The sequence below is a fragment of the Gasterosteus aculeatus genome, chromosome 14, assembly GCF_964276395.1.
Source record: "Gasterosteus aculeatus chromosome 14, fGasAcu3.hap1.1, whole genome shotgun sequence".
Lineage (NCBI taxonomy): Eukaryota > Metazoa > Chordata > Actinopteri > Perciformes > Gasterosteidae > Gasterosteus > Gasterosteus aculeatus.
In genome coordinates this window covers 3,335,534-3,362,865 of record NC_135702.1, presented here as the reverse complement: position 1 = coordinate 3,362,865, position 27,332 = coordinate 3,335,534, and the positions used below count along the sequence as shown (strand labels likewise).

At 50.2% G+C, this 27,332-nt stretch overlaps 1 protein-coding gene across 5 annotated transcripts in view; it reads right to left on the bottom strand.

Moving 5' to 3' along the window:
* col5a1 (procollagen, type V, alpha 1) overlaps positions 1-27,332 on the bottom strand; it is a 55,447-nt gene that overhangs the window by 5,786 nt on the left and 22,329 nt on the right. For 3 of the 5 annotated variants that reach the window (XM_078088947.1, XM_078088950.1, XM_078088951.1), the window contains exons 5-63: positions 25,141-25,272; positions 24,343-24,450; positions 23,772-24,233; positions 23,011-23,637; positions 22,862-22,918; positions 21,466-21,507; positions 20,911-20,973; positions 20,705-20,779; positions 19,242-19,334; positions 18,801-18,857; positions 18,610-18,663; positions 18,424-18,477; positions 18,253-18,306; positions 18,093-18,146; positions 17,959-18,012; positions 17,561-17,605; positions 16,934-16,987; positions 16,456-16,500; positions 15,674-15,727; positions 15,544-15,588; positions 14,951-15,004; positions 14,348-14,392; positions 14,105-14,158; positions 13,434-13,478; positions 13,081-13,134; positions 11,469-11,576; positions 11,214-11,267; positions 10,818-10,871; positions 10,185-10,229; positions 9,990-10,043; positions 9,860-9,904; positions 9,714-9,767; positions 9,556-9,609; positions 9,406-9,459; positions 8,800-8,907; positions 8,591-8,680; positions 8,028-8,081; positions 7,667-7,774; positions 7,440-7,547; positions 6,530-6,583; positions 6,328-6,381; positions 6,110-6,217; positions 5,974-6,027; positions 5,780-5,887; positions 3,955-4,008; positions 3,615-3,722; positions 3,426-3,479; positions 3,283-3,336; positions 3,115-3,168; positions 2,976-3,029; positions 2,771-2,878; positions 2,583-2,636; positions 2,446-2,499; positions 2,195-2,302; positions 2,053-2,106; positions 1,918-1,953; positions 1,747-1,800; positions 1,376-1,643; positions 712-824 (exon numbers count right to left, since the gene is read on the bottom strand). In XM_078088947.1, the coding sequence (XP_077945073.1) occupies positions 712-824; positions 1,376-1,643; positions 1,747-1,800; positions 1,918-1,953; positions 2,053-2,106; positions 2,195-2,302; positions 2,446-2,499; positions 2,583-2,636; positions 2,771-2,878; positions 2,976-3,029; positions 3,115-3,168; positions 3,283-3,336; positions 3,426-3,479; positions 3,615-3,722; positions 3,955-4,008; positions 5,780-5,887; positions 5,974-6,027; positions 6,110-6,217; positions 6,328-6,381; positions 6,530-6,583; positions 7,440-7,547; positions 7,667-7,774; positions 8,028-8,081; positions 8,591-8,680; positions 8,800-8,907; positions 9,406-9,459; positions 9,556-9,609; positions 9,714-9,767; positions 9,860-9,904; positions 9,990-10,043; positions 10,185-10,229; positions 10,818-10,871; positions 11,214-11,267; positions 11,469-11,576; positions 13,081-13,134; positions 13,434-13,478; positions 14,105-14,158; positions 14,348-14,392; positions 14,951-15,004; positions 15,544-15,588; positions 15,674-15,727; positions 16,456-16,500; positions 16,934-16,987; positions 17,561-17,605; positions 17,959-18,012; positions 18,093-18,146; positions 18,253-18,306; positions 18,424-18,477; positions 18,610-18,663; positions 18,801-18,857; positions 19,242-19,334; positions 20,705-20,779; positions 20,911-20,973; positions 21,466-21,507; positions 22,862-22,918; positions 23,011-23,637; positions 23,772-24,233; positions 24,343-24,450; positions 25,141-25,272 (5,076 nt within the window). The remainder of the gene's footprint in view (positions 1-711; positions 825-1,375; positions 1,644-1,746; positions 1,801-1,917; positions 1,954-2,052; positions 2,107-2,194; positions 2,303-2,445; positions 2,500-2,582; positions 2,637-2,770; positions 2,879-2,975; positions 3,030-3,114; positions 3,169-3,282; positions 3,337-3,425; positions 3,480-3,614; positions 3,723-3,954; positions 4,009-5,779; positions 5,888-5,973; positions 6,028-6,109; positions 6,218-6,327; positions 6,382-6,529; positions 6,584-7,439; positions 7,548-7,666; positions 7,775-8,027; positions 8,082-8,590; positions 8,681-8,799; positions 8,908-9,405; positions 9,460-9,555; positions 9,610-9,713; positions 9,768-9,859; positions 9,905-9,989; positions 10,044-10,184; positions 10,230-10,817; positions 10,872-11,213; positions 11,268-11,468; positions 11,577-13,080; positions 13,135-13,433; positions 13,479-14,104; positions 14,159-14,347; positions 14,393-14,950; positions 15,005-15,543; positions 15,589-15,673; positions 15,728-16,455; positions 16,501-16,933; positions 16,988-17,560; positions 17,606-17,958; positions 18,013-18,092; positions 18,147-18,252; positions 18,307-18,423; positions 18,478-18,609; positions 18,664-18,800; positions 18,858-19,241; positions 19,335-20,704; positions 20,780-20,910; positions 20,974-21,465; positions 21,508-22,861; positions 22,919-23,010; positions 23,638-23,771; positions 24,234-24,342; positions 24,451-25,140; positions 25,273-27,332) is intronic. The other 2 variants (XM_078088949.1, XM_078088948.1) reach the window with 2 other exon arrangements.

The following is a 27,332-nucleotide window of genomic DNA, read 5'->3' as shown; positions in this document are numbered from 1 at the left end:
AAAATGTGCGTTCTCTCTGCGATTTTCCTCCTTTTTTTTTTTTTTTAGCAAATCCTGAGTCGGTGTCTGGCTTTGTGGCGATTGTGCACAGTGCGTGGACGGCGTGCAACTGTGCGCTCTCACAGTAGCGCTCGCCCATCTTCACACACGTGGGTGCGTTCGTTCGTCTCCACGCGGGGACTGACAGCAGCGGCTTCTCTCTCAGCACGTCTATAAAAAGTCTGCTTCATTATTCTGAGCTTAAGTAAACCCCCCTCCTCTGAGGCCGGGTGAGTGGGATCATTAAAGTGGCTGTGGCGCCGTGCTATTACACAACCCTGACTTGTCAAACACAGCTTTTCCAGTGTTGCACCACTCTGCTGCTCCTCCACGCTCTGATGCATTATGAAGTGAAAATGTTCCACAATGTGTCCGTCAGCTGCCAAAAGGAGCTTACGCGTCCTCAACGGCATGCGGTCCCAAAAAGACGGCGCTGAAGCGGCAGAATGGGAGGGCGAACGCGTGGGCCGGACCGAGGGAGTTGTTGGACTGCGGTTACCGGAACACCGAGGTTCTGGCTCATTTTGTGCCAAGACGTGAGGAGAGAAGACATTTCTGCGTCAACCAGGTTTACAAAAACTGGAGAGTGAGAAGAGTCAAATGGTTTTGCTGGATGGCGGCAGCGTGTGCGCGTGTGTGTGCGTGCGTGTGCGTACACGTGGTCGGACTTACCCCTTCTGACTTCTTATCTGGGAAGATGCAGCTCTCTCCACCTGCTGTGAAGTTGCAGTAAACCTTGAAGGAGTCCCGAGAGCATCCCTGGTTCGGATCGATCCAGTAGTCACCTGGAGAGATGGAGATGAAGATGGGGTGGTATTTGTGAGGGAAGTTCTCAGTGCTCCGTGCGCCACATGTCTCCACAATCTGTCGTTATTGTCCCTACAATCTTATTTTGGAGTCCCCGCTGTCTTTCTTTAATCAACATAATTACAGCACATTCTATTAAGTGGAGCATTAAAAGTGTTTGAGCGATTTAAGCAAACTTCCACTTGTGACTCCTGCCGTTTGACAGAAGCATCATCCAGTGGTTGAATATCATACGGGAATAGAGATACAAGTGATATTTAAACAATTAGTGCTGAGCTGCTGAAACTGACATTTAATGATAATGAATATGGGATTTTCCGCAACTAATACTTATTATTATTATTCTATATTATTGTTTGGTCAAAACAGATTACCCTTAAATCCTGATACTCTGCTAATTGTCCCATGAGCGAAAGACATGCGGCTCAATCTTCACAATTAATTTAACTATAAAAGCATCTTCCGAATATACAGTAAATACGATTTCAGCGCGCGCCTCCATTTTAAGACGTTGCCCCGATATACGAACCGTCGGGGAAGTCGGGGTGGCAGAGCTGCAGGTCTTTGCAGGTGCGGGCGGGGTTGTTCTGCGTGCCCAGCGGGTGCTTCATCTGCTCGATCTCCAGCTTGAGGGAGTTGAGCGAGCCAAAGATTTCCTCCATGCCGTCGTCGTAGTCCTTGTAGTTGGCGTCCGCGCCGGCGTCGTCCGACATCTGGCTGGCATCGATGTTCCTGCGAGTTCTGCCCTTCATGGAATTCATCATGGGGAGCGGGTGGATGACATCGCCGGGGGGGCCCTGTTATGGGGAGATTATAGGGACAAACGGGCCAGCCGGGGGGATGAGGAGGGAGATCATGTGAAGGTGGGAGACGAAATGGTCGCGAGAGCCTGTCACTTACAGGGGGCCCCGGGGGTCCGGTGGTACCGGTCTCTCCCTTCGGTCCAGTTTGACCCTGTGGAGGACAAATCAACAATGATGCTGGAGCTTGAACTCCAAATGATTTCATGAGTCGTGATCGATGCTTGTCACTGTTTTCCCGATGGGACGCGGCGTTCGGAAAGACGCTTACCGACGACCCTTTGGCTCCTTTGGGACCAGCGGGACCCTAAGACACAAACATGGGCCGGCGATCAATATTGGCTCAGGCGTGACACACTAATGCGTTACACACATGCAGCAGTACAAGACATTTGACGGGTCTTACGGGTAATCCGGGAGGACCAAGGGGACCAAGTGGCCCTGAAGGACCTGAAATACCCTAAAGGAGAAAATGTGAACGTGAGTCCATAACTGCAGGGTTCTTTTCAACACAAGAAGTATTGCTTTTCACTGACTGGTTTACTTACATTGTCTCCTTTGGAACCGTGTGATCCCGGCGGACCAGGAAGACCTCTGTCACCCTTTTCTCCCTGTTCACCGGGAGGCCCGATGAGACCAATGAGACCCGGATGGCCCTGAGGATGGAGAACAAAACAGTCCATGATACAACATCACAAAGATGATCACAAACATAATCCGTATCCTTTCTCTGGCTCACTTCTCTTATCGTTATAGCAAGGCTTTGATAACTTTGATAAGTCTTGCGAGGGTGACTCACCTTTTCTCCTTTGACGCCAGAGTCTCCTTTCATGCCGGGTAATCCGGGAGGACCCTGTGAGACGGGGGGACACAGAGAGCGATAACCGTTGGATGAAGGTTTAGATCGGACTACGGGGAGGATTCACTTCTACTCACCATCGGTCCGGGTGGTCCATCTGGGCCCGGGGAACCAGGAAGACCTTGCTCTCCCTGAATGGAAATACAAATTGCACAGTGTATCTTTCCCCCCGTTTGATAAGAAAACACACGTTTCCATAAATAGTGCAGCTCCTTTATATTCAGTTTGCGTGTAACAGAACCACACAACATTGAGATGTACTTACAACTGGGCCAGGGATGCCCCTGAGGCCTTCAGAACCGGGCTTGCCAGGTGATCCTTGGGGACCAACAGGACCTGTTTTTCCTTGGGCACCTTCCAAGCCGGTCTCTCCCTTTCACACAAAATCAGGATGTACACAAACCAATTAGATTCTCGCTCATTTGTTGGCGACTTCACGTTGTTGCTGTGCAATTTCTTAAATGCATTACCTTGTTTCCCTTCTCTCCTTGTCTTCCCTCGGGTCCTGAGACTCCAGGGGGGCCCTATTTAAAAAAAAAAAGAATATTGTGCAACAAAAAGGACCTTGAACATGGAGGTTGTGACGAGCACAGGAGACACAGCACTCACTCTCTTCCCAGGTGGTCCGGAGGGACCCGACTCTCCGGTGGGTCCAGGAGAACCCTAATTTGAATTTGAACAAAGAGTCGTTTTGTGATTGAAATAGTCTTAAAAAAAAGCAATGTATTCTTTGCAGAGGAAAGAGTTTTAGTTAAGCAATTGGAACACAACACTTACAGCTTGACCAGCCTCTCCATCGTCTCCCTTGTCACCGGCGGGACCGTCTAACCCCTGCATGAGAAGAGTCTCAGTCACGCTGCATCAAAAACACAGTGTAAAGGACAGAGTCTGCACAATTCAACAGCTCGTGTTGTACGTACAGCGGGACCGGGCTCTCCAGGGGGACCAGGGTCACCGGGGAAACCACTTGGACCCTGAGAATTAGTAAAAAATGGGAGCATTTTGAGCTAAAGGTCACAATGGTCTTCCTTTGTGGGTGGTAAGGTCACTGTTGAAGGTGCATTGATGTATAAAATGAAATGTATTATCGAAGGTGGAGAAAGACTTACTGGGCTGCCTTTGGGACCGTCATCTCCAGGGGGACCTTTAGGGCCAGGAGGTCCAGCTGTACCAGCCGGACCGGACTCTCCCTTTTCTCCTCGTTCTCCTCTAGGACCCTAATGTATTACACAGTGTGTTAGTGGTTCTCATTCTGAGGTCCTCAGATATTTAAGTGGCAAATGACGATGCCACATTTCAAGGTAATATCTTTAACAGCCACATATTTCTTTTTGTCACAGATATGACAAGCCTGATGAGCATAAAATTGGTTGAATTGAAATTGGTTCCTTCATCTGTTGCTGATACTTATCCATGATAACGTGGAGGAAAGAAAACTGGATCACTTACTGGTGGGCCGAGTTCTCCCTGAAGACCTGGCTCTCCTGTTTCACCAGAATCTCCCTGATGAGAGAAGGAGGGGATGAGGGGGGGGGGTTGAAGGTTGAGAGACACACACACACACACATATAAGTGATTTGTTGGTCCAACGTGGTTCTAAAAATCCCATCGTTTACAGCAGCACCTCACTGTCGCGGTGCCCTTGTCACCCAAATGGGAATAGAAAGAGATGACACAAGAGGTTTCAATCCATCAAGAGCAGGCAGATTGGGTGGCTGGAGCACCGGGGGTGGGTGGGGGGTGAGGTGGGGTGGGGGGGCGAGGGGTGCTGACCTCACTGTTCTCACTGGAAGCTGCCCATACATCTTGTCCTCTTACGCCTGCCTTGTTGGGATAGTTGCTCCGTTGACTCACCTACCCTCCCGTTACTCACTGTCACGCGAGCCCTCGGGCCTCCAGTGCACGCGCACTCCGCCGCACCTGTTTAAGCAACGACTAGCGGCCCGTGCCACATTTTGGGGGGGGGGCGGTCAGGCAATCGATAGTACGGTGAAAAGCTGAGCAGAGATGTGTTGGGATAAGCATATCCGGGTCCTCTCGAGCATGAACAACAGCTCTGCATTGCGAACATCAGCTGATCCTCCAAATTAGCGCGTGGCCGCCTTCCAAGCCCTCTGTTGTGGCTGTCGGGAAATCCACTCTTGCCGCGTTTCAAAGCTTGACTGATCCTTCTTGTACTGGAAGTCTCGGTCTTCACGCAACAACGCATCTCAGAAGCTCCTTACGGCGGCCGGCTAACGTTGCCCGGGGGGGAATGTGCAGACGGGGGCAACCGAGAGCGTGAAAGACAGCTGCTCTTCACAGATATACGAGGGATGTGAGGGAGAAAAAAAAAGAAGAACTTGAGCTCAGACACTTGCCAGCTCCCTGTGCCGACCAATAGAATGCCAGGTCAGCTAGAAGAGCGGTGTTTGTATGCACCGGAGAAGGACAGTCTATCCTCAGAGGGCATTACAGAAAGAGCAAAAGGTGATTCTATTGAGTGAACTGAGATAAAAGTTTAAAAAAAAAAAAATCACACCATCACTACCCAGAGAAAGTGATGAGAAAGCATCACGGCACTGCAGTCCAGCTGCTGCCAAAGCTGCCTGAGTCTTTTCATAATGAACCGGCAGGAACAAAAGGGAGCCAGGGCTGATTTTATGGGAGCTGCTTTTTAATAATGCATTCATCACACGTTGTCTTTGAGTATTAATTCATCATCTTTCCACCCAGCAGTAGTAGTGTCGGGGCTGGCAGCATGTCCGTCACATTTGCCGCGCATCTGTCACTCTGCGGCAGAAAGAGTCCCGTTTAAATGGTGTCGTATAAAAAAGGGGCCAGAATATTAATGGCCTGAAAGAATCATTCGCAGCCTCAAACAAACGCCCCCCCCCCGCCTCGAAGCTGCCGCTTCCAAAGTGTTCTAATAACCGTTCACCCGCACGAGAACAGCAACCCGTGGTTCTTCTATGTTACAATAAAACACTTGTGGGAGGGGGGGGCTTGTTTGTTGTCTACCTGTCTGGAAAATGAACCTGTAGTCAAACAATTGTCATCTCGAGGCGCGGAACCCCGTGTCAATCGGAGCGGAACCTCAGGAAGGAAAATACTTTTCCAAGAAAACATGTAGCACATTAAAATAAGAAAATTGATGAAGATGTCTATTTACTTAACTGCTTGCGGAAAAGATATAAGTAGCAAATTAAAAATGGCATTAAATAGTTTACACCAACTAAAGAAGTTGCGGGTTTATTACATAAACATGTAAACCTCCTTTGTACCACACTTTTACCTTTTCTCCAACAGAACCCGGGTTTCCGATACCGCCAGGAGGTCCCTGAGGGCCATCGGCTCCCGGGGGTCCTGACGGGCCTCTGGGACCAGGGGGGCCGGGGGGACCCTGCACAGAAGAGAGGATGCAGCGTAATAAGTCAATAATAACTTCTGACGCAGGAAGACAAGCGTGAATGTCTTCTACGTGCTTACCATTTGACCAACGTCGCCGGTTTCACCTTTCTCTCCAGGCGGTCCGGGCAAGCCCTGTGGGAGGGTTCAGCCATTATCGACTCTGTGTTTCACCAATGACAATATGAGACCACGCTTGTTCTGTGGCCGTCCGCACCTGCAGCCCGACTGGACCTGGAGGTCCCGGGAATCCCCTTGACCCTTCATCTCCCTTCTGGCCGAACAGGCCCTGCTGACCTCTGGGACCGGGCTCTCCATCTGCGCCCTGCACAAGAGCACGTGGGTGTCAAGCAAGGAGATACAAAGCTCAGCGGTTGGTGTGATCGAGGCGTTGAATGATGTGAACATCCAGTTCAGATCATACTAGATACTTACAGCAGGACCGGGTGCTCCAACAGGCCCTTGAGGGCCGGTGGGACCAGGTGGACCCTGCAGAGGAGAAGGAACACAGTGAAGGGACAATCAACTCAAATCTGTCAAAACCCACAAATATACAGTAAAAGTGGATAAGACTCAAAGCCTCCAGTGGTATAATGATGAACAAAACAATGTGGTCCTGATTACAACGAAGACTTACGTGCTCTCCTTTGTCACCCTTGCCTCCTTTCTGGCCCGACTCTCCAAGCTCTCCCTGCGGAACCAAATGATCGCAGCGTGAAACGAAGGGGGAAGACAAACATGGGCCAATGAATAATATCACATCTCCATCTCAACACACAATGAAACCTACACTCGACTACATCACAACTTGTCCTTGGGAGATTTTTCTGTGGATATTTCAATCGCATCTCTCCCACGGAGAAGGGCTGAGTCGTAGGTGCAACCAGCAGTCAAAACAGAATGGATCATTGGTCCTGTAGCGTCATGTTTGCACCAGCGTTCCCAGAGTGAAGAACAATGCCGCATTCTTGCAAAGCCTCCACATGGTGTGGGTGTTTGGAGAAATAATGTTAATATCAGTCCAAACCCAGAGGCCTCTGCTTTTGGTTTTGAGTCAGACTAAAGCTCGTGGTGAGGCAGTGGGCGAGTCGCTCCCCTCCCTGTGGACGGGACTTATAATGAGAAAGAGAGTAAACATTAGCTAGTCAGATCCATTTTATCTGCATGGCAAACGCCCTCGGTTCTCTCTGCGTCCGTCGGCGCTTTGGTGCAGCGGCGCTTAGCAACCGAGGCCTCCTTCAAACAATTACTGACCTCCCGGTAACTATGTGGTGGATATTCAAGCAAACGTTTTTAAAAGGGGGACGATGAATCGGCACTTTCACACATTCCCCCATAGCCAGAAAATTCCTTCCCCTCCTCTGTCAACAACACGTTTGCCTTTTAAAGATCTGTTGGTCGATACAAACTCTGTCAGACAAATTCCCCCCGGAGCGTCTAAGGTCACAGGGAAAACGACCAGAGGATATCTGGCTTAGATTTCTGCTGCACAGTTCACTGTCTTATTTTTTTTCTACGTGGGTGGCAAAAGGAGACAAGCAACCCACCTTGTCTCCGTCCTCCCCAGGTGGTCCAGGAGGTCCTCCAGGTCCTGGCAGACCCACAGGTCCCTGAATACCGTCTCTTCCAGCTGGGCCTTGAGGTCCTTTCTCTCCCTGAAATATATATTTTTTCAGAATTTAGCCGTGCTAAATGTGTGTTATTGCCACAGAGATATATCTTTTTTTTTTTTTTACAGAACGTCGCAGCAATGTGTATGATGGGATGCTCTTACCGGTCCACCTTTCTCTCCAGAAGGACCCGGGGGTCCCTGGGGGCCAGGACGCCCGGGGAGACCTGTAGGTCCGGCTGAGCCAGCAGGACCGCGCTCACCAGGAGAACCCTACAGCACATAATATCAGAGAAATCATTATCATTATATTATATACTATAAATCATTAGATTATAAGATCAGTCACGTCTACCAAATAGGTCAGACCTCCCTTATGCAAGTCTGCAACACTGTGCATACAATTATATCATGTCAGAGCATGGAACACACCAGGGTGGCAACTTTGCCGTGAAGACAATTCCACGAGATGGAGACAAGATGTGTGAGGTGAGACCGAGACAATGAGAGCGAGAATTGTACTCACAGCAGGGCCAGGTGGTCCGTGAGGTCCTTCGCTCCCTTTCAAGCCGTGAGCCCCCTGCAGAGCAGAAGAGAATGAAGGCTTGGGAAAACAAACACATCTGTTGGGGGAGCACATGCTGGACTCCCTCAGACAGGCCCAGCGTGACATGGAATACCTCCTATAGCCCCCAAAGTGGAGGCTGAGAGCAGTTCTTGAGTAAAACTGCTGCAAGCATCATTTATATTACACAGGAACAGGTGTGCTTATGCATCATTTTGTTTAACCTAAAACCTTTCTGCAATTAAATCCTATCTAACAAGTCCGCAGCAAGAAAATAGTGTGAATTGCATAACAAGCACAACACTGTTAAATTAGAAAAGAGCAAAAGATTTAAAAAATAAACAGCCCGGAGCACACAGAGTTCTCTCGTAATGCCCACTCAGGGACGTGATATCATGTCTGCTTCTTGAAGTTAACAAAGTCTTACAGCGATTTAATAGTCCAGGACTATTATGCAATAACCGAGCTGTGAGAGACTTTGAATTTGTGAGACGCTATTGTACGGAGCAGAAGGGAATACCAACCACGGGGCCAGGAAGACCTCTCTCTCCCGCGAATCCTCTTGGGCCCGGAGGGCCATCCTTACCTGCCGGGCCAGCAGGACCTGGGTCACCCTGGAGATCAAGAGCACAATGCCATTCATTTAGTAGACGCAGCGTGAGGTGGTCGTGATCGCATGAGCAAAATGACGTACATCTTCCTACAGAATGCATGTTTTTAAAGAGAGGTTCACCTTGGCTCCTTCTTTCCCTGTAGCTCCTGGAAGACCCTGCTCACCAGGCGGGCCCGGGGGTCCAGGGTGACCTCGATCCCCCATTGGTCCAGTCTCGCCGTTTGATCCCTGCAATTTGAAAAGAAAGACCAATTCAGTCCCAGAAAACCGCACTTATGAAACCAGGTTGCAGAGGAGGTGTGAAGAAGACAAACTACGGAGGATGACTGTGAGCGAAATCAGCAACTCAATACCAAAAACGTCTTACGATTTCTCCATCTATTATGAAACGCGGCGCGGTGAAGCCAAGCATTTGCTGCGTAGGAGGTCTACTAGTCATTCAGGTCACATACAGCTCCATTATCATCAATGTTCTGGCATTATCGGCACGGCCGGGAGGGGAAGTCTGCTAAACGCTTATGCATAATGGGGAAATGTAACATGCTAATATGTGAGAGGATAAACAACACTTATGTCATGGTGGTGATGTATAGGTATTGGTGCATGCAGGTGAGTTTAAGTATTTAAACATGTTGAGATGCATATTTATTGTTCTACAGAACCTTATATGAGACCATACAGTGTACCTGTGAGGGAGCCCCATAGCAGGAAGCGCCAGTGACTCACCTGAGGTCCAACCACGCCGGGAGGGCCAGGGGGGCCGGTCTTGCCTTGGAATCCCTGTTTATTAAAGAAGAAAAAAACAGATTTACATCATCGCACGACTGACTCGGTGGAATAAAGATGAAGAGCTGAGGAATCATCTCGTTTGCTCACAGTCTCTCCTCTCTGTCCGGGATGTCCAGGCAGTCCGTCTTTCCCTGAAGGTCCCTGAGGAACACAAACAGTCCTATGAATGTGAGGGCAAAAGAAGGACAAAGGACAAGGCAGGACGGGTTCGTATTCACGGTTGTGTGTTTTTGGCTGTGACTCACAGGAGGTCCCTTTGGTCCAGGGAAACCCGTTGGTCCCTGAGGCCCTGGCAGACCCTGAAATCCACAACGAGTGATTCCCTGGTCAATATTCCATTTACGTTTGACATATTATGCGCATTAAATGACAGACACGTGATGGTACATACCCTCTCCCCGGGCGGTCCTGGCGGGCCGTCATTTCCTGAGGTACCCTAAAGAGAGAACGTAGGGAGTAAGTGGTGAACTCGCACCGCAAAGCACGCAAGAAAGCGGCGGGCGGTGAAATATTTGTGGCACCTTTGGTCCGGCTTTTCCCGTCGGTCCTCTCGGTCCCCTCTCTCCTCGAGGGCCCTGCAGAAAAAGACAAAGGTGTTGGAAGACGTGGGATCAACGCGGGTTCCCCCTCATGCAAGCCGAGGAGGAACTTCCACCCCCTTCAAGTGCCAAGCTGGCCATCTGCACACGAGCGCGAGTCTGCTGAGTAAGACTAACCGTCGGTCCCCTCTGTCCGCGTGGGCCGGCCTTCCCCGCTGTTCCCTGTGGACACGGAGGACAAACGCACACAGTGATCAAAGCAGGTCATCTTGTAGCATTCATTTGGACATTCACATGTATTCTTACTTACATCAGATTAATAATAATGCCTGATGTGAGAATTGTAATTAGTATTACAATGGCTTCATACGGTTTTAATTAGAAAAGCAATTATATCTTGTTTCAGAAAAGAGTGCACTGGAACTACAAAATGATCCCTTTCTGTCCGAGAGTTTCATAAACCATCACAAATATTTAGTGAGGACGAAAAGCTGTGTGTGCCTTTGCTCCGCTCGTGGTGGCGAACCATTACTCTCGCTAATGGCCCGTCCCTTAAACAAAGGAAATGAAACATGGCTCGGCTGCCGCAGAGCGATAAACATCGCTTTTTGGTGGTTTCCAATGAGTTGTGTAAGTTGTAAAGAAGAAGGAATGTAATTGTCTCTCTGTCCTTGGTGAAAAATCTTTATTTTAGAGGCAAGCAACTTCCTCTACTTTGATAAATGCAGAGCTTGAACAGCAGCCCCCTCGGTGGTATTGATCCAGCCCGTGTAGGAATGAGGAGAATAATAAGAAGCCTCACTGACTTACCCGAGTTCCTTTCTCTCCATTGGCGCCTGGGAAACCTTGGAAACCTTGAGATCCCTGTGTGAGAGCGAGAGCGTAATTAATCGCTTGAGGGACGCACCTTACATACAACATCCCACGTTTATTTCCCTCGGATATCCCCGCGACATTAAACGCAACACGTGAGCCGCAGATTAAAAGCGGCGTTTCATTGTTTGTCACGTGAAGAGCTGAGAGCTGACACCAAAAGGCATTTTCAAAGCCCCCCGGCTCTCTGATCAGAGAGCTTCGAGCGTGCGTGCGCGTCAGGCCGCGGCTACGCCAAAGGATTAGTCATCAGAAGTTCAGCAAAGCACACCGCCGTGCAAATGTGAGGATTGTGACAATAATGACTCCGGAGCGATGCAAGTGCGCCGTTACCTTGGGGCCTTGTCTCCCGGGGTATCCTGGCAACCCGGGCACGCCGAGTTTGCCCTGCCAACGAGAAAAGCAAAATTAGATAATATAATTCTAAAACAACTACTCAAGTCTCTTGTTTGTGCCTTTAAGTAAAAGACCCGTGAGAGGCCGCGTCCTCTAGAGAAGACCAATAATGTCAGAGGTCAGTTCAACAGCACCGAGTGTTTAGAATGACTTTACTTTCAAACTGGAGACATTAACTAACTGTTACCTCACCTTCTCACCGCTTGTTCCCAGAGGGCCGGCGTCTCCCGGGAGCCCCGAGCGACCCTTTGGTCCCTCGGGACCGTCCTCTCCTCTGGGTCCTGCAGGTCCAAGCTCTCCCTGGAAAGCACATGGGACGTACACGCTGTCGCTTATTTGCACGTACTTTAACATAAACTACAGAAGAATGAATGAAATGAACAGCAGCAAAGCCAAATCATAGTAACGCCCTTTTCTTTTTGTTTATTTTAATACTTAAATCATTAAAATGCAGTTCCGCTTCGCTAAATTATTGGCCACCAGTCGCAAATTATCAATGTGCAATAACATCTGATGTTTGCTGCAGGTTCATTATGTTCAATATCGCCTCTGGATGTTTATCGCCCCGAAACCTAAACTGTGGTTCCTGATTATTCGATCATAAATATATAATGTGATAGAAACATACAACGGGGGGAAGTCATTCGATACACGTGCAGGTTTTATCATTTCAGAACATTTTCATTTGTGCCGCAGCTCTTTCTCCTGTAAAGCAAACGACTCCGCCCCCTCCGGGTGACTCGCGGCGCCCTTTAAAAAGCGTTGCGGGAGCACCAGTTGCAGAAACAATCAAGTAAAGCTATTGTCCCATAGCCGGCCGCCCCTCGGAGCAGTAAGCGACCCTATTATTGCTTTTCTCGGCCAGCGCGCTCCCTCCCCTCCCACCACCACCACCCACTCCCTCCCCGGGACGCCGGCTAAATGACGGAGTACAAACCCGCTCTGACAAGCAGGAGACGCAGTGGTGTGTGAGAGGTTTCTGCTCAAAGGGCCGACTCCGGCGCACATAAAACGCCGTCAAGCAAAGCGTACTTGACTCGTACTTGCAAGCTCATCAAAGACAACACTTTGAATTAAGCACTCGCACAGACTCCTTGTCTCTTTTTTTTTTTTTTTTTTTTTTCTCCTTCAAAAAACGAGGTGATTTGGATTCCGCCCCATGTGCGACTCCTCCAGGCGCGGAGGGCCTCCTCAAAGCCTTTTGCCTTCTGCGGATCTGATACGTCTCCAGAGGAGGAGGGGCCGCGGCCCCCGTGGGCCCCTTCTCGGGTTTGAAGGGGGTTTAGAGTGCCATTGATTTCTCCTTCCTTTCTGTATCCAGCTACGGGCAGCGCGGTGAGGGATGTTTGAAGTACAGGTTACAGCGAGTTATGTTTCTCGCCGTAAAAAAAAAAAAAAAAAAACTCCACTGCCTGACATCGTAATTCCCCCTGTGCAGTTTGCAGAAGTGAAACGGTTTCCCGGGCAAAACCTGCCAAACTTCTCCCTTCAAGTCGCCGACCCGGAAAGTGACAAGAGGGCCGAGAAGAGGGATTAGCTGGGCTGGCAGCTGGCTTTAGGAGCAACACCTCATGTTTGCTCGTTGCCCAGAAATGCCCCACCGCGGCGGTCACACAGGCTCCGGCCAGGAGGGGCCGACGTCTCAGGACGTGGCTGGTGATTTCGCTCGGTTTCAGGTAAAGGTCGCGCCCCCCCCCTCCTCCCCCCCAACAGCGGACGTAACACTTCGTCTCATTAGTTTGACTCCTTTGAAATGCGTTTCGAACGTGGGAGGTGTGATGGACTCATGCTGCTGAAGCCTTACCCTGTCGCCCTTGAGACCCATGTCTCCCTTGAAGCCGGGGAAGCCATCTTCTCCCTGGCGAGAGAATAAAGGAGGCGAGGAGGTGAGGATGCAGTGAAGAAGAGCCAACGGAATAATACAGATGTTGAGACTATTTGTATGGAATTAATATCCAAACGCACACTAGAAGGCAAGCACACACACGCAGACACACAGATGCAGAGTCTTGGCAAGATCCCCTGTTGCCATAGAAACTCTTGATCATTTTTCTTCCCTCTTCCGTACCAGCTTCAGTTAAACAGGATTTCATTGAGATCTTCATTAGCATGAGACACACTGACAGTTTCTCTGCAAATAAGTCCGAGGCCTCTTACCTTTTCGCCCTTGTGTCCTTTAAGACCGCGCACGCCGTCCGCTCCCTGGGACGCAAGAACAGACGGACGTTACAGGCCGGCGGGGGTGTGAGCTGTGATGCAGCTGACTGTCAGTCCTTTGGTTCAACCTTTCTTCAAAGGTGGCGGAACCAGGGGGTCGTGGAGGGTGCACACTGCAATGGCTTCATTGAAACTAAACCAAAAATCCCTCCCCCCCGCCCCATGAAACTGGGGGGCTTTTAGCCAGCGGTCAAACCCCTTTGCGTGATCCCCTCTCTCAGTGGAAGCCTAAAGGATTCCATCAGTCACGCCCTCTCGCCACCATTTTATTTGAATGGATTTCGCTCGGCAGCTAAGGAAGGGATGTGTGCCGTGAGCCGGGATCAGACCGAATAAAAGCCTCACGTGAGCAGAGAGATGAAAGATGTGAGAAGATGACTTGACTATCTCAATCTATGCACGACTGGAATCGTTCTCATGTTTTACGGGAGGAAAGCTGAGGCTATTCTATTCTGTTCCCTATGATGAAGCTTTTATTTGAACTTTTTAACAAAATTTACAAAGACAATTTGTTAGAAAAGCCTTGGAAATAATAACACTTTAACAATACAACAAATATTAGCCCATAATAGTTACGGAGGGGATGTATTAGTGGTGGACGATCGTCTCACCTTCACGCCTCGGGGTCCAGGGTAACCAATGGGCCCTTGAGGGCCAGCGGGGCCCTGGGGAGACACACGGCGAGCACACAATTAGGAAACAGGCACAGTGCTAATGTTATCTAGATGTATGCAAAATGTGTTATGCAAATGTGTGTGAACTATGACAAAGGGAGGGAAAAAGAACATAGAAAAGCATGAATAAATTAAGAGAAAATACTCATGCGATCTCCAAAAGTGAGAGATAAACCTTACCAAGTGTCCTTTCTCTCCGGAAGGTCCCTCCTTTCCGGGGTGACCCTGTGAATAATTAAGAGAAACATTATTGAATCTTATTTCAGGCTAATTACGTCTATAAATACTACAACGCCCACTATAACTGAGGGATTGAGTTGTTAACTATGTGAGGCTGAATCATTGTGAAAAATCGCAATAAAGGCTTTAAATCATTAATCTCATTTGGGATTTTTTTTTGCCCTAAAGCACCGGTGTTATACAGACGTTACCGGCTACTACTGGGCTCCAAAAACCAGGACTTCACAAAACATTACACGGACTGATGATGATGCAAAAATGGAAAAGGAGCTCTGCAAAGCGCCCCGGTGCTTTCTTTGTGATGTGAGAGACAAAGGAGAAGGAAATGGATGCCAGGGAGGACAGAGGTGAGGGGCAAGGAAGGACCATTGAGGGTACTGCGCTGGATGGAGGAGGCAACACGTGGATGAAATAAAAACATCCATTCCTAAACCACAGAGGCTGAAAGGACCAGGAGGCCTTGCAGAGTGCGTCCGCTCTCTAATTCCCCCTTAAACTAGAGATTTGATGGGAGCAGTTCGTTTGTGGCACGTGTGAACTCACCGGTGGACCATCAGCTCCCGGCATTCCTGGCAAGCCCGGCTTCCCCGTAGGACCCTGGGTAGAGGACAGGACGTTAGGACAGCTAGGAAGTCACTGAGTGATACAACGCATAGCAATCCGGGGGTTGGAGGTGTCTTAAGAATCATGCCAATAGCTCCGGGCTAACGTGGGCATGCTAACACTGCGCTCACTTCTTCATCTCTTTCTCATTTCATTGTGTTTTCTTTCACTAAATACTGCAGCATTCTGGTGCTTAATTTATATTATTCAATCTCACGTCATTCAAATCGTGAGCTGGATACCCTGCGTGTAAACAGGCAAATGTGATTAAGCTGAAATTTGATTAACATTGATCAGGATTAAAGTCTGCAGCAGGCACTGTTTGTGTGCTGTGATGTGGATGCACGTGTGATAAGAGCAACTCGGCTTTCAGCTCATGCAAATAAAGGAGACAATTTCCTGCCATTTTACAGATTTCTGGTCTGCGTTTATTTGACGCTTCATCGAGCTGGCAGCTCTTGCTTTTCCTGTGGGGTTGCAGAACCGACCTGTCACATGGTTATAGTAGCACGGGGGGTCTTGTGATGTCTTACCTTGTCTCCTGGCGGCCCGATGGCTCCTTGGGGCCCTGCAAGTCCCTGCGGAGAGAATAGAAAATGCTCAGAACAATTTATTTGATGGATGAGAGAAAATCAAATGACAGACAACCTGTTCATCACTGACCTGGGTACCCGGGTTGCCTTGCTGCCCGGGAGGTCCCGGCTCTCCTTGAGGTCCCTGTAGAAAATCAAAAGGTAATTTTAGAAATCTCATTATAAATATTTTAAATAATTTAGCTGACTAAAAGCAGCTTCATAAAGGGAAGACAGATTTGCTTCTCCATAAGGTCCATTAAACACAAAATGCATTTATACCCAAACAGAAAAAAGAACAATATCTTGCTTTCAGTCTGACACCTGCTCTGCTAATGACAGGAGATGCTGAACCACAAACACACATAACACAATCCATTACGTGGCCCGGGTCCAGTCAAAGCGGCTGGTCTTTCCTTTCTACCTGGCTGGAACATTTTCAACGGAACAGACCGGCAGGTATTCTGTCATTAGGGCCGGGGGGGGCGGTGGAACGGGGCGGGGGGGTGAGTGGACCTAAATGCAGCCGGTCTATCCTTCATCATCGGTTCAGTATCCTGCGATCGTAATTGTGCGTGTTTTTGTGCGTGTAAGGGGGAGGAGTGGTGCTTAACCCATGTGGTGAGGACATAAATCACTTCACACACTGTGGGGACTCGCCTTTTATTTCAGGACAAAATGGGGACGCTCTAACGTCCCCGAGACATAAAATAAGGTTAGGGGAGCAGGTGTGGTTAGAGTTAGTACACGCTTTCATGATCTGAATCATTGCAATGTTCCCAAAAGTCGTGAAAACACCACTGCGTGTGTTTGTTTTGGGTTTTTTTTTTATTCCAGCATATTGGCCTTTGAATCGATTCCAGCTTCACTTACTATGTTTCCTTTGGGTCCAGAGTGGCCATCCATCCCGGTTACGCCCTACAGCAGTGGGGATGAACACAACGTTTAGCACAAATAATGTCCGGCGCTTCTGAAATAGACTACAAAGGTTAGTATTTTGGTGATACTTTTAGCTGGCTTTGCGACGGTATGATTTATTTATTTTATGTGGTAAATCTACTTCCTGCACGGTGCAAAATAAGCTGTTTGATTGATGCACAATGTCCGCCTTGAATTAAATCATTTGAAACAGTATTAACATTCAATTTCAGCTGTAGACATTTGTCTGAAGCGCTGAAGTTTAACTCAATAACGTGCGCTGCTGTTTGTGTATGCTGTCTGGAATACATTGAGTTATTTCCCTGTTGGTGTTGTTTGCAGGGGATTTTCTTTTATGAGATGGCAAAAAAAAAACTTCTAAACTGTGAATCTATTGCCCATGGAAAGGTGGGAGGAGGGCGAGGGGACTTACAGGGGGTCCTGGAGGTCCCTGAGGTCCTTTTGGTCCAAGCAAACCACGGGGCCCCTACAGAGGAAAAGCAAACAGGGGGGAAATGAGATTGGGAGGGATCTCACACCTGTGAAAGGCTTGATGAATTATTAAACACTCGGGCTTCAAAATTATACTTGTGGAAACGACGTGACGCCCCAAACGTCCTTGAGGATGTTCTACAAAGTCTGATAGTGATGGAAAGGTTTGTTTTCCACTACCCATTAATTCCCCGCGGCTCTGCCTGTCGAGCGTCGCTTTATATTCCCGCGCTTCGCCCTAATAGCTACCGTTGCCTATCGAGACCCGGTGAATGCAAACCGACGCAGCACACCCTGGTGGACAAAGCGAGCAACAGCAGCAGCTATCGAGGGCTTTTCTGTTGCCTCCTCGTCCCTTTCCGTCTCCTCCTGCAGGGGGAATATCCTGAGATGGAGTGGGAGGCTTTTTTCCTAACAAGCTTGATGTGAGCCGCCGGCGTTTCCCAGCTGCAGAGCTCCTCTTGCACATGACGAAACATCAGCGGATAAAATGACGAGTCAAGCGAAGGCCCCCCCCTCAGCTCCCTCAAACTCAAAACCTTGAATGGGAATACACGGGATCACTCACTGATTCACCGGGAAGTCCCCTGGGTCCGATCTCCCCGTCGTCTCCCTGGGAAAGAGAGAGATGAGGGGTAAGAGTTTGCAACAGGGGGAGAGCGGAGGGGTGTGTGCATGTGTGCGCTGGGAGAGAGACAACGGGAAGGCACCGCAGAAAGAGGGGGTCGGGTAATGAGGAGGGTGATTACAGGCCGATAAAAGGTACCGGTGATTATACAAAAATGAGAATAAGTGGAAAATTCCAGAGCCGGCGAACTGAGATTTGGGTAAAAAGGGCAAAATATGAGACTTCCTGCAGGATTCCACCAACGACTGAAGAACATCAGACACGAGAGCGCACAAGCTGCCTCTTTGAAATGAGAATAGAGAAAAGCAGAGGCGTGAAGTTGTGAGTCTTTCTGTTACCCTTTCTCCATCCTCTCCGGGACTGCCAGGAGGTCCGGACGGGCCCGATTCACCCTAAAGCCACAAACATTTAGATTCAACAGCGGGAACGCATCGAAACGAATGCACACACGTAATAACACGACATCACTCACTCGGTGTCCTTTTTCACCGGGAAGTCCGGAGAGTCCATCGAACCCCCGGTCCCCCTGCAGAACAATGAAAAACGCGGTTCAGGCTCCCGAACGCACCACTTTTCAGATCGGTACTAAGAGACACTTTAAAATTGCATTGTGAAGGCGGTGGGCGGGGTACCTTGGGTCCAGACTGCCCCGGCATGCCCCGGGCCCCGTCGGCTCCGGAGCGACCCTGTGAAGACGCCGAGAGTCACGCAACATGTCTGCCAAAACGGTCTCTGTGAGTGAACCACCAGGGACCGGAACGTGCCTTAAATTTGAGACACGCGTCAGTTCAAGTTACACGTACCCGTCTGCCAGGCTTTCCGGGGGGTCCCGAGCTGCCCAAAGGTCCACGTGGTCCCTGAAACAAAAGCACATGATTAAACTCAGAAGCATTTCTTTGTTTTATGCATCTTGGGAATGTCATACATGCACAGTAAACGTTGCAAATCATTACAGCTGTTGATTTTTTTTTTACACCCATATCTCGTACCTGAGGACCTGCCTCTCCAGACTCTCCCTTCAGTCCCGATCCACCGGGAGGACCCTGAGAGGAAAGAAAAGCACGATGAACTAATACACACTCTTAACTCAGCTACACACTGTTTGTGTAATAACTGTTACGTCATATTTCCATAGATCTTCAGCGTGTGTGTGTGTGTGTGTGTGTTGTAAAAAGCATACCAGAGGGCCGGATCGTCCAGTCAAACCCATCGGCCCTGTGGGGCCGCGCATGGCCAGCTGAAAGAGGACAGTCGGCATCAAGTAAAAAGGATGAAAAATGATGTATACGCATGTGTTGAAGGGTGTATAACATTGAGAGCGGCTGTACATGTAACCGTATCTGATTAAACGTCACATGGATTTATCCATTCGCATTTGCGTGTGTGCTGTGTGTGAATTATGCCCGCTTGTGACCATGGCGGGGAGATAAAATAAAAACAATAAAATAAAGAAAATAAATGATGACAAAACAAGAGCACGCATATCACAATGAAGATAGAACAGAAAACATACGCATGCAGAAAGGGAAATAAATCAAATAAATGAAGAAGCAAAAAAAAAAAAAAAAAAAACATGAGCACAGTATTGACTGCTGCGGCGTGTTGACGTGTGAAGCGGTACCCTGGCCTGCTGCATGATGGCTTGCATCTGGGCCTCCTGCGCTGATACAGCAGGTCCCTTCTGACCAGAGTCGCCTCCAGCGCTGAATCTGAACTGTGGAGGGAATCACAGGCTGGTGTCACTGGGCTGCACCGGCGAACGCAACAGCCGAGAAAGATGGGAAACGACCATTGCAGCGACGTGGACGTCTCATCTGAATCTACTCCCGGACGATGTCTATTTAAATGTCTTCCCGAACCCTAAAAACCCTGCAGCGGACGTTGAGCTAAGCGTCCGCCTCCAGCTGTCAGGCCGGCCCCATCACACGGCGCACCGTGAGTTCTACTGGCATCTGCTGGTGATACTCCGGCATTGCACCACAGGGCGGCGGCGCAACGCAGGTCTGATCGGGCCGAGCGCCTCGGCCTCTCTGGGCCCGCGTTGCACAGGCTGGTTCGCAGATGCAGCACAGCTTGAAGATCCCTGCGCCGGAATGCACCGTCGCAGGAATGTTGCTGCCACGCAGCAAACACATAAACAGCCGATTATGAACATCGGGGATGAGTCAGAGCCGCTGCGGCTCACCAACAATAAAACAGATAAATACAGAACTTTTTGCGTGCCAATCTCACATTTTCTTCTACTGACGCAATTTGCTGAGTTTGATTAAATATTGGCCCTTCTCTTTACAATCTTAGTCACAATGAAATACATGCAGCTTTTTTTTGTTTTTTTTGTGCCTGCCTGCCTCTCTGTGCCGTTCGGTCTGTCTTTAATTCTTCCTTCCCTTTTATCCCCTTTCTCTCTCTCTCTCTCTCTCTCTCTCTCTCTCTCTCTCTCTCTAATAAGCATTTCTTCTCCCACATTCCTCTGCATCATCGAACCTTGAACAAAATGTTCCGCTTACATTCAATTGTCGAGAAGCGAATGCCAGCGAGAAAAGCAAAGCTGTGGGAGCTGCATGATACACACGGGGCACAGTAAAATAAAGAGCAGATGCATCACTAGTCTCTGGATCGTTTTGAGCCAACACACAGTGTTGGTGAACGCACTTCAACCCTGTCATGTCGAACAACAATGCGTGTTTCCCATTAGCCCAGGAGCTCGGGGATCAAGTCGCATTTCCACTGCTGGGACATCTAAAATGTTGGCGAAGCCACGGGGCTTTAGTTAAAACTACGTCGGGAGGGAAAGCTGTTAAATGTTCAGATTCCACGTGTCAAAACAACGGCGCTGGAAGTGACGGAGAAGGGCGCCGCGATGCTGAACGTACCACGGGGGGCCGCTAAAGCACCGATTCACAGTACTAGATATTTGCGAGAGACGGCCCCCCCGTATCGAAAGTGGTTTCAAAGGAAACCCCCTTCGCTCCGCTACGCTGTAAACCACATGTGAGTGTTTGAGATAACACACAGACACACACACACACACACACACTCCTGCTTCATTTGATCTCCTATTTCAGACAGACGTAATTCACTTACAGGTAGCATCAGCACAGTTCCAGGGCTTCCTGGCATTCCGTCAGCACCGGGAAGACCAGAGCGACCCGGGAGACCCTTCCGTGGAAAACAACACACACACACACACACACACACACACACACACACACAGGGACAGAAATGAGGTCAGTTTCTGTTTTCTAAAGAAATTAGAAACTCTGAGTGATACGAATCATTTTTAAACACACCCTCTCTCCAGAATCTCCTGGACTGCCTGGTGGGCCGGAAGAACCTGGGGGTCCGGGGAGACCCTACGGTCGGCAAAAAAAACGTTTATGATACATATCATACATTATGCATCACAAAGAGACTCGCCTTTATCTGGCAAAGCGGCCACACACGGGGGGGAAAGGAATGCATGAGGCAACACGGGGCGGCTTGATGAGTTTAAATGCAGAGCGAGGCGCTTTTTATGTGTCTATAGTGTAAAGCTTGGATGGCTGGTCTCTGTGGGACTCCATCCGCAGGGCGTCAAGAGCAACGGTGTCTGAAACATTCGTCCTAGAGAAATAATTGACTTCTTGAACATCTGGGAAAGTCCTTATCTCTTTGGGGGAAAGCGTTTTTTTTTTTTTTTTAAAGCAAAGCAATGAACATTGAATTTTCCAATTCCACGCACACAAAGACTGGCTGCCACCGACCATAGTTGGCTTTTATATATAGAACAGTGATTACGCAGAAGAAGAAAAACACATTAGAAAAAGACACACACAAGGGAGGAGGTGCGGAAGGAAAAGACTTACTGTTGGCCCTTCAGGCCCAGGCGGACCCTCCACCAACATCCCCTGAAACACACAAGCACAAATATCCTCCGTCACCACAAGACTCCCACGGCCACAAATATCAGCGGCCTGAAGGGGGGTGAGCGTACACGAGTGCGTGTCCCGACACACCTGCCTATCAAGTTTCACTCCTGAAGTCCCTGCTGACTTAATGTGCATTCCCGTCTGTCATTTCAGCTGTGCTTGCAATTCATTTATGGAGAGAAGCAGTGTGAGTGTCTGCAGAGCCAGACAGGCGAATCCTTTATTAATTTAAACTGTCTGATCAAATATGTTCTCATGCATGCGACGGGAATCCAGTTTCAACGTGCCTCTATGCTTGGGTGTATTTCTATAACAAAGCCTTTCAAGTTATTTCTAACCGTTTATTCCCACAGCTAAAAACGACTCACACACGCATTGTTGCAGCTGTTTGGGCCCGTTGTGTTTGTTGCTCTTGTGGTAACATTCAAAAAGTCAAAAACACAGACTAACACGCACTATCATAACTCATTTGGAGCCTGTGGTGTTTGCCATCAAATGCTGAGATGAACTCTCTCGACGTTTTTCACCGTAAAATCACTGCGATTGATTCCCCGGAAAACGGGAAGAGCTGCTAGACGCGGGGGAGAGTGAGTGTGTGCGTGTGCGCGCGTGTGTGTGTGTGTGTGTTACTGGTACTTTAGTGGTTTACAAGAAGACGAGTCACACTGGGCGGTGACGTGTGCACAAATTCCCTCAAACTTACACAAGCGGCCGTCCTAGTAACACACACACACACACACACACACTCACACACACACATAAACATGCAGACTATCAGTCACGGAGCGATGTATACTTAGTGGAGCTCAGTGACATTTGTTTGAAGAGAAACAGCTGTAGCTGTGTGAGGGATGTAAATTCCGCCCGCGTGTGCCTTAGCAAGCAGGCCCAAAGGAGTCGTCCTCACCTGTGAGCGCTGTGGGAGTGCCTGAATAAAGGTTGGGTGCATTCACCCTCTTTTGCTTTTAAAAAAGGGATTTTTTTTTTTTTAGGAAGGGCGTTCCTGCTCCCCTTTTGTTCATTTTGTATCCCTCCCCATCCTCCCACTCGGCCTGTGTTTACACACTTCCCACAGTGTGTTCAGAGATTACTGACAATGCCTGCACGTCCGCTCTCCAAATGTTTGGCTGTTAGGTTCCGGCCCGCCAGAAGGATGCTGCGAGAAAAAGGCCCCCCTGGAATGTCTGAGGCATCTCATTCGCGAGTGAGAGGCCGATTGTGTTTGGATGTGGATCATACATATGTAGCGGCAAATGTAAACACGCGCGCGCACACCAGAGCGCGCCGCCTACATCTGTTGCTGGAGTACGCTGTGGAAGTGAGTGATACTCACAGGCTCAATAACAGCAGGCTCTCCCTTCTGTCCCTTCTCGCCACGAGCTCCGTTGACCTGCGCACCCAGAGCAGAGACGGAATCAGCCATCGCCGTCGTCATGACACCCTCGGCTTCTCTGCCGCTGTGTGCTGCCACCACTACTTCACCTGTTCATAGCGCTGATCGGTCTCGGCAGGCAGGACTTTGACGTCTTTGTCGCCGTAATCTCCATAGGAGTCGTAGAGGTCGAGGTCGCTGTAGTCGGTGAGGTCCTCCTCCTTGAACCCGTCTTCCAGGTCCGAGTAGTCGCCGTCGCCCTCCACGCCCTGGCCCTGTCCGGTGGCGACGGAGCCCGCCGCTCCGGCTCCGGCGCCGGCGCTGGCCGCTCCGCCTCCGGAGACGGAACCACCTCCTGCTGACGCAGAGCCCCCTCCGGCAGAGCCGCCCCCGATGGTGATGGTGGAACTGCTGCTGCTGCCTCCACCTCCGAGGTGGACTGTGCTGCTGCTGCTGCTGCTGCTGCCTCCTCCTCCGCCACCGCTGACATGAACGGAACTGCTGCTGCCTCCTCCGCCTCCGAGGTGGATCGTACTGCTGCTGCTGCTGCCGCCGCCGCCTCCGAGGTGGATCGTGCTGCTGCTGCTGCCGCCGCCTCCGCCCCCGCTGACGCTGACCGAACTGCTGCCTCCTCCGCCTCCGATGTGGACCGTGCTGCTGCTGCCGCCGCCCGCACCAGCGTTGTATTTGTCCTCCAAGTCATAATCGTACCCTTCGCCGTAGTCGTAGGAACCTCCCTATAATAACCCAATAATGAGGTTTCAGTCAACATGAGGACGGGCCCGAAGGAGGCCCTGCTCACGTGGTCACGGGCAGGACTCGCACACAGTCTGCAACAAAGTAAAGAACAGGCGTGTCAACGTCAACGTACCGATGTCAAGTTGGTGGTGACGGTCATGGAAGATCCTCCTCCGCCGGTGGTGACCGTTCTCTGGAGTTCGATCCCTGTGCCCAGATCAATCTTCCCGCCGGCCCCCAGGCCCAGGTCCACCTCGCCCGCGGAGCCGCTGATGGTGATGTGGCGGGAGTCGTCGCTTTTGGGCGACGGCGTGGTCTCGTCGTAGAAGTTGTCGTAGTAGCCGTAGCTGTCGTCGGGGCCGGTCTCCTCTCCGTAGGCGTCTCCGCCGCCGGTGCCCGAGGAGCTGCTGGAGGAGCTGCTGGAGGAGCTGCTGGAGGAGCTGCTGGATGAGCTGCTGGATGAGGAGCTGGAGGACGAGCCGGAGGACGAGCCGGAGGACGAGCCGGATGAGCTGGTTAACACTTTGCCGCCGATGGCGCCGGAGCCCCTCACAACCTCCTCCCATGTGGTATCGGCGCTGTCTGCATCAGTCACCTGTAAGGCGTGGACAACACGGTTTACCTTTCTTGCGTTGGCGTGCCTGTAATTGTACAGCTACACGACGCATATTATATGTATATATATATGTATACATGTGGACTACCTTGGGTTCTTCTGTGGCGGTCTCGGCAACAGATGTTGAATCCAAAACCTTGGCGTCCACGTCCTCATAGTAAGGGTATTCATAATAGTAGCTGTCCTCCTCTGTGTTCTAAAGGGGTAAAGCACGACACTCAGTGTGACTGAGGGGGTAAAAAATGCGTGATATATGTGCGACAGGCCGGCCATCGATCAGCGGCGCGCAGGAATGCTTTCCACTCGCCCGAGAGCTCGCGCTGCACCTCCCTGTTTCAACTTGTTACCGGGGAATGACAAATGACTCCTCCACCGCTTCCCGAATGGGACTGACCCACATCTTTAGCGAAACAACAGGTCGTGTTTTTGTGCAGCAGGCGTACCGACAGGCCTTCGGGGGGGAAAGGGGAGAGAGGAAGGACTTCTCCTACACACCTTTAATCAGCGTGCCGGTATGGGGCAGGGGAAGCAGGCTCAGGCATGACTCCTCAACATTATCAACTAACTGCAGGGCCCGATGACCCCGGCTCTTCCCACTCAGCACTTTACTCTGGCAGAGTGCGGTTCCCCCTGCATTAGCCGAGAGGCTCTATTCAGCACAGCATCCACCCGAGATCTGATTTAAGCATTAAAGGCAATTAGAGATTAAGAGGAATGGACTTCCCTGAGTGAGGTCGGCCACGAGAACGCCCTCGCGCGTGTTTTACAATGTTTCTGCAACGCACCAGAATGACCTGGTAATGGGCATCGCGCTGCCCCCCCCCCTTCGTGTGCGTGCGACTGCACAGTGAGCTCCGCGCTTAAAAGACGGGGTCTCTGTACTCACGTATTCATCCGTGTTGGGGTCCTGGTTCTGAGGCTGGTCGGGCACGGGCACTTCACAATCAGGGCTGTAGTGCTCACAGTAGTCATAGGCGGCACGGTGGTCTCCTACAATCATTAGCTGCTGGATGTCTCCCTGGAAACCACAAGAGGCAAGAAGTCATTAGAATGGAGGCCAATCAAACAAAGAGAGATGAGGGGGAACATCTGCATGCATTATTATCACATGCGGAACAGGCGGTCCTGAAACTAGGTCATGTTGAGCTGATCCCGTAAGGCGAATGGATCCACCGGCGAACGTGAGCAGACCTGCAACCATTTGCCGCGGAGAGGTTTGCGCATATTGCGCTCATGTTGAGGTGAAGCGGGGTGGAACGGTGGCAGAAGTGAGAGATTTAAAAGGAAGAGAGAGAGAGAGAGAACGAGAGGGAAACGTGAAAAGGCTCAGAAGGATCCCCGGGCTGCAGGGGGAGCCGGGTGTGTGTTTCTTAGCCGTAGTTTATCGATCCAAACGTGTCCTAATCAAATGCAGTGACGCCATTCAACATCCATCAGACGTCAACTTAGCTGAGAGAAATATATTTTCGATCTTGGACGCAACAGTGTTTTCTGAAAAATCCCCCTCAATAAAAAAAACCTTCCAGCTGAATTTCCCCATGGATGGATTTCATTTCTGGTCCAACCAGTGACAGCTCAACGAGGAGCATCGCCCCCCCCCCCCCCCCCCCCACTGCAACACCCGAACACAACGCACAAAAAAAATCCCCGTCTCTCGTCTTTTAATAACTCTTGCGAAACCCTCTTGATGGCTCATCCTATCAGTGGGGTTTGTGGTGGATGCAAGAAAGCTGATCCCGAAACCCTCCCAGAACCACGAGCTGGTCCAAACGGCACAAAATGGGGCTGTGTTGGGAGCCTTTAATTGGTCTTATCCTGGCAGGACTGTTTGTAACAGCTGCGCTCAAAGGGGACGATGGGAATTCAGTGTTTGAAATGAGGTCACATTCAATTCAAGGCGTAAGCGCCCGGCGACAAACACACACAACTGCCCGTCAGTCTGCGGCGTCGCAGCCGTTTCCCTGTTCACCTTCTATTCCCCTTCCCCCCCCCGACTCCTTTTCTCCATCTTCAAGGATCAGTGTCACGGTAGATCCCGACCGCGAGAGGTTTGACGGTGATTGCGCCGGGATGAGAGCGAGGAGAAGAAGCTTGGTTGGGGAACTGGCGGAGGGCCTGAGTTGAGACGTGCTCGCTGGCGTTGGACCGTCCGGCAACAACGGTTCCAGGCGTCTGAAGTTTTATTCTGCTGAGGGTTTTGGGCTATAAAAAGGGGAAGTCAGGCTCTGAGCGCCGCACGGAACAAAACGCAGATGGACGGGCAAAGAAACATCAGAGACAACAAAAAATCCCCCTGGAAGGAAATTCTAGCAGAAAGAAGAAAAAAAAAATGCCGAGCAGCCAACTTTCTTAGTGGAAAACTGAATACTTTACATTTCCCTCAATGCAGCTTCCATGTAAAATCAGACGTGTATCAGTCATGACGCCGACTTTCTGCTATAAACTCCCAAAACCGATGCATGGTATCCCTGATAACATCAGCCGAGACGTCTCTCTCCTCCCGTGGACCGGCCTACACCTTCACAGTAAAACCAGTGTCAACATCTGGACCCGCTTCAGCTGGTTCTGATTTCCTCGTCTTCCAACCTCAGCTGCTCTCTTCACCGCACGTCACTCAACAGATTACGGGGCCCAACTTTATATAAGCTGCTGTTTAATAGATGCAGGCAAGCAGTGAACATCCCCACGTGCTGCACTCCGGTGGGACGCTAATGCCAACTTCATCAACTCCCCTTCAGCACGTGAGCAGTAAACTCGGCCCCGGCAGCGCATTTGGGGAGGACATATTTGCATGAACATGCGGGCGACTCGTCACTCGTTTGGATGACAGGAAATCGCACCGCAACAACGCTACTTGCTCAGTCAGGGATTCTGAATTCGATAACAGCGATTACTTCACCCAGACAGCGACAGACCGAAATATATGTCACACGGTTGACACATGGCAACATAGGAACACCCAAACGGAGCACTCCAAACAGCGGGAAGGAAACCTGGAATTATACGATCGCACACAAAACCCCCCCGGGGGGGGGGGAGGCGTGGAAGCCGTGCAATCAGCTTTCACACTCGAGAGGG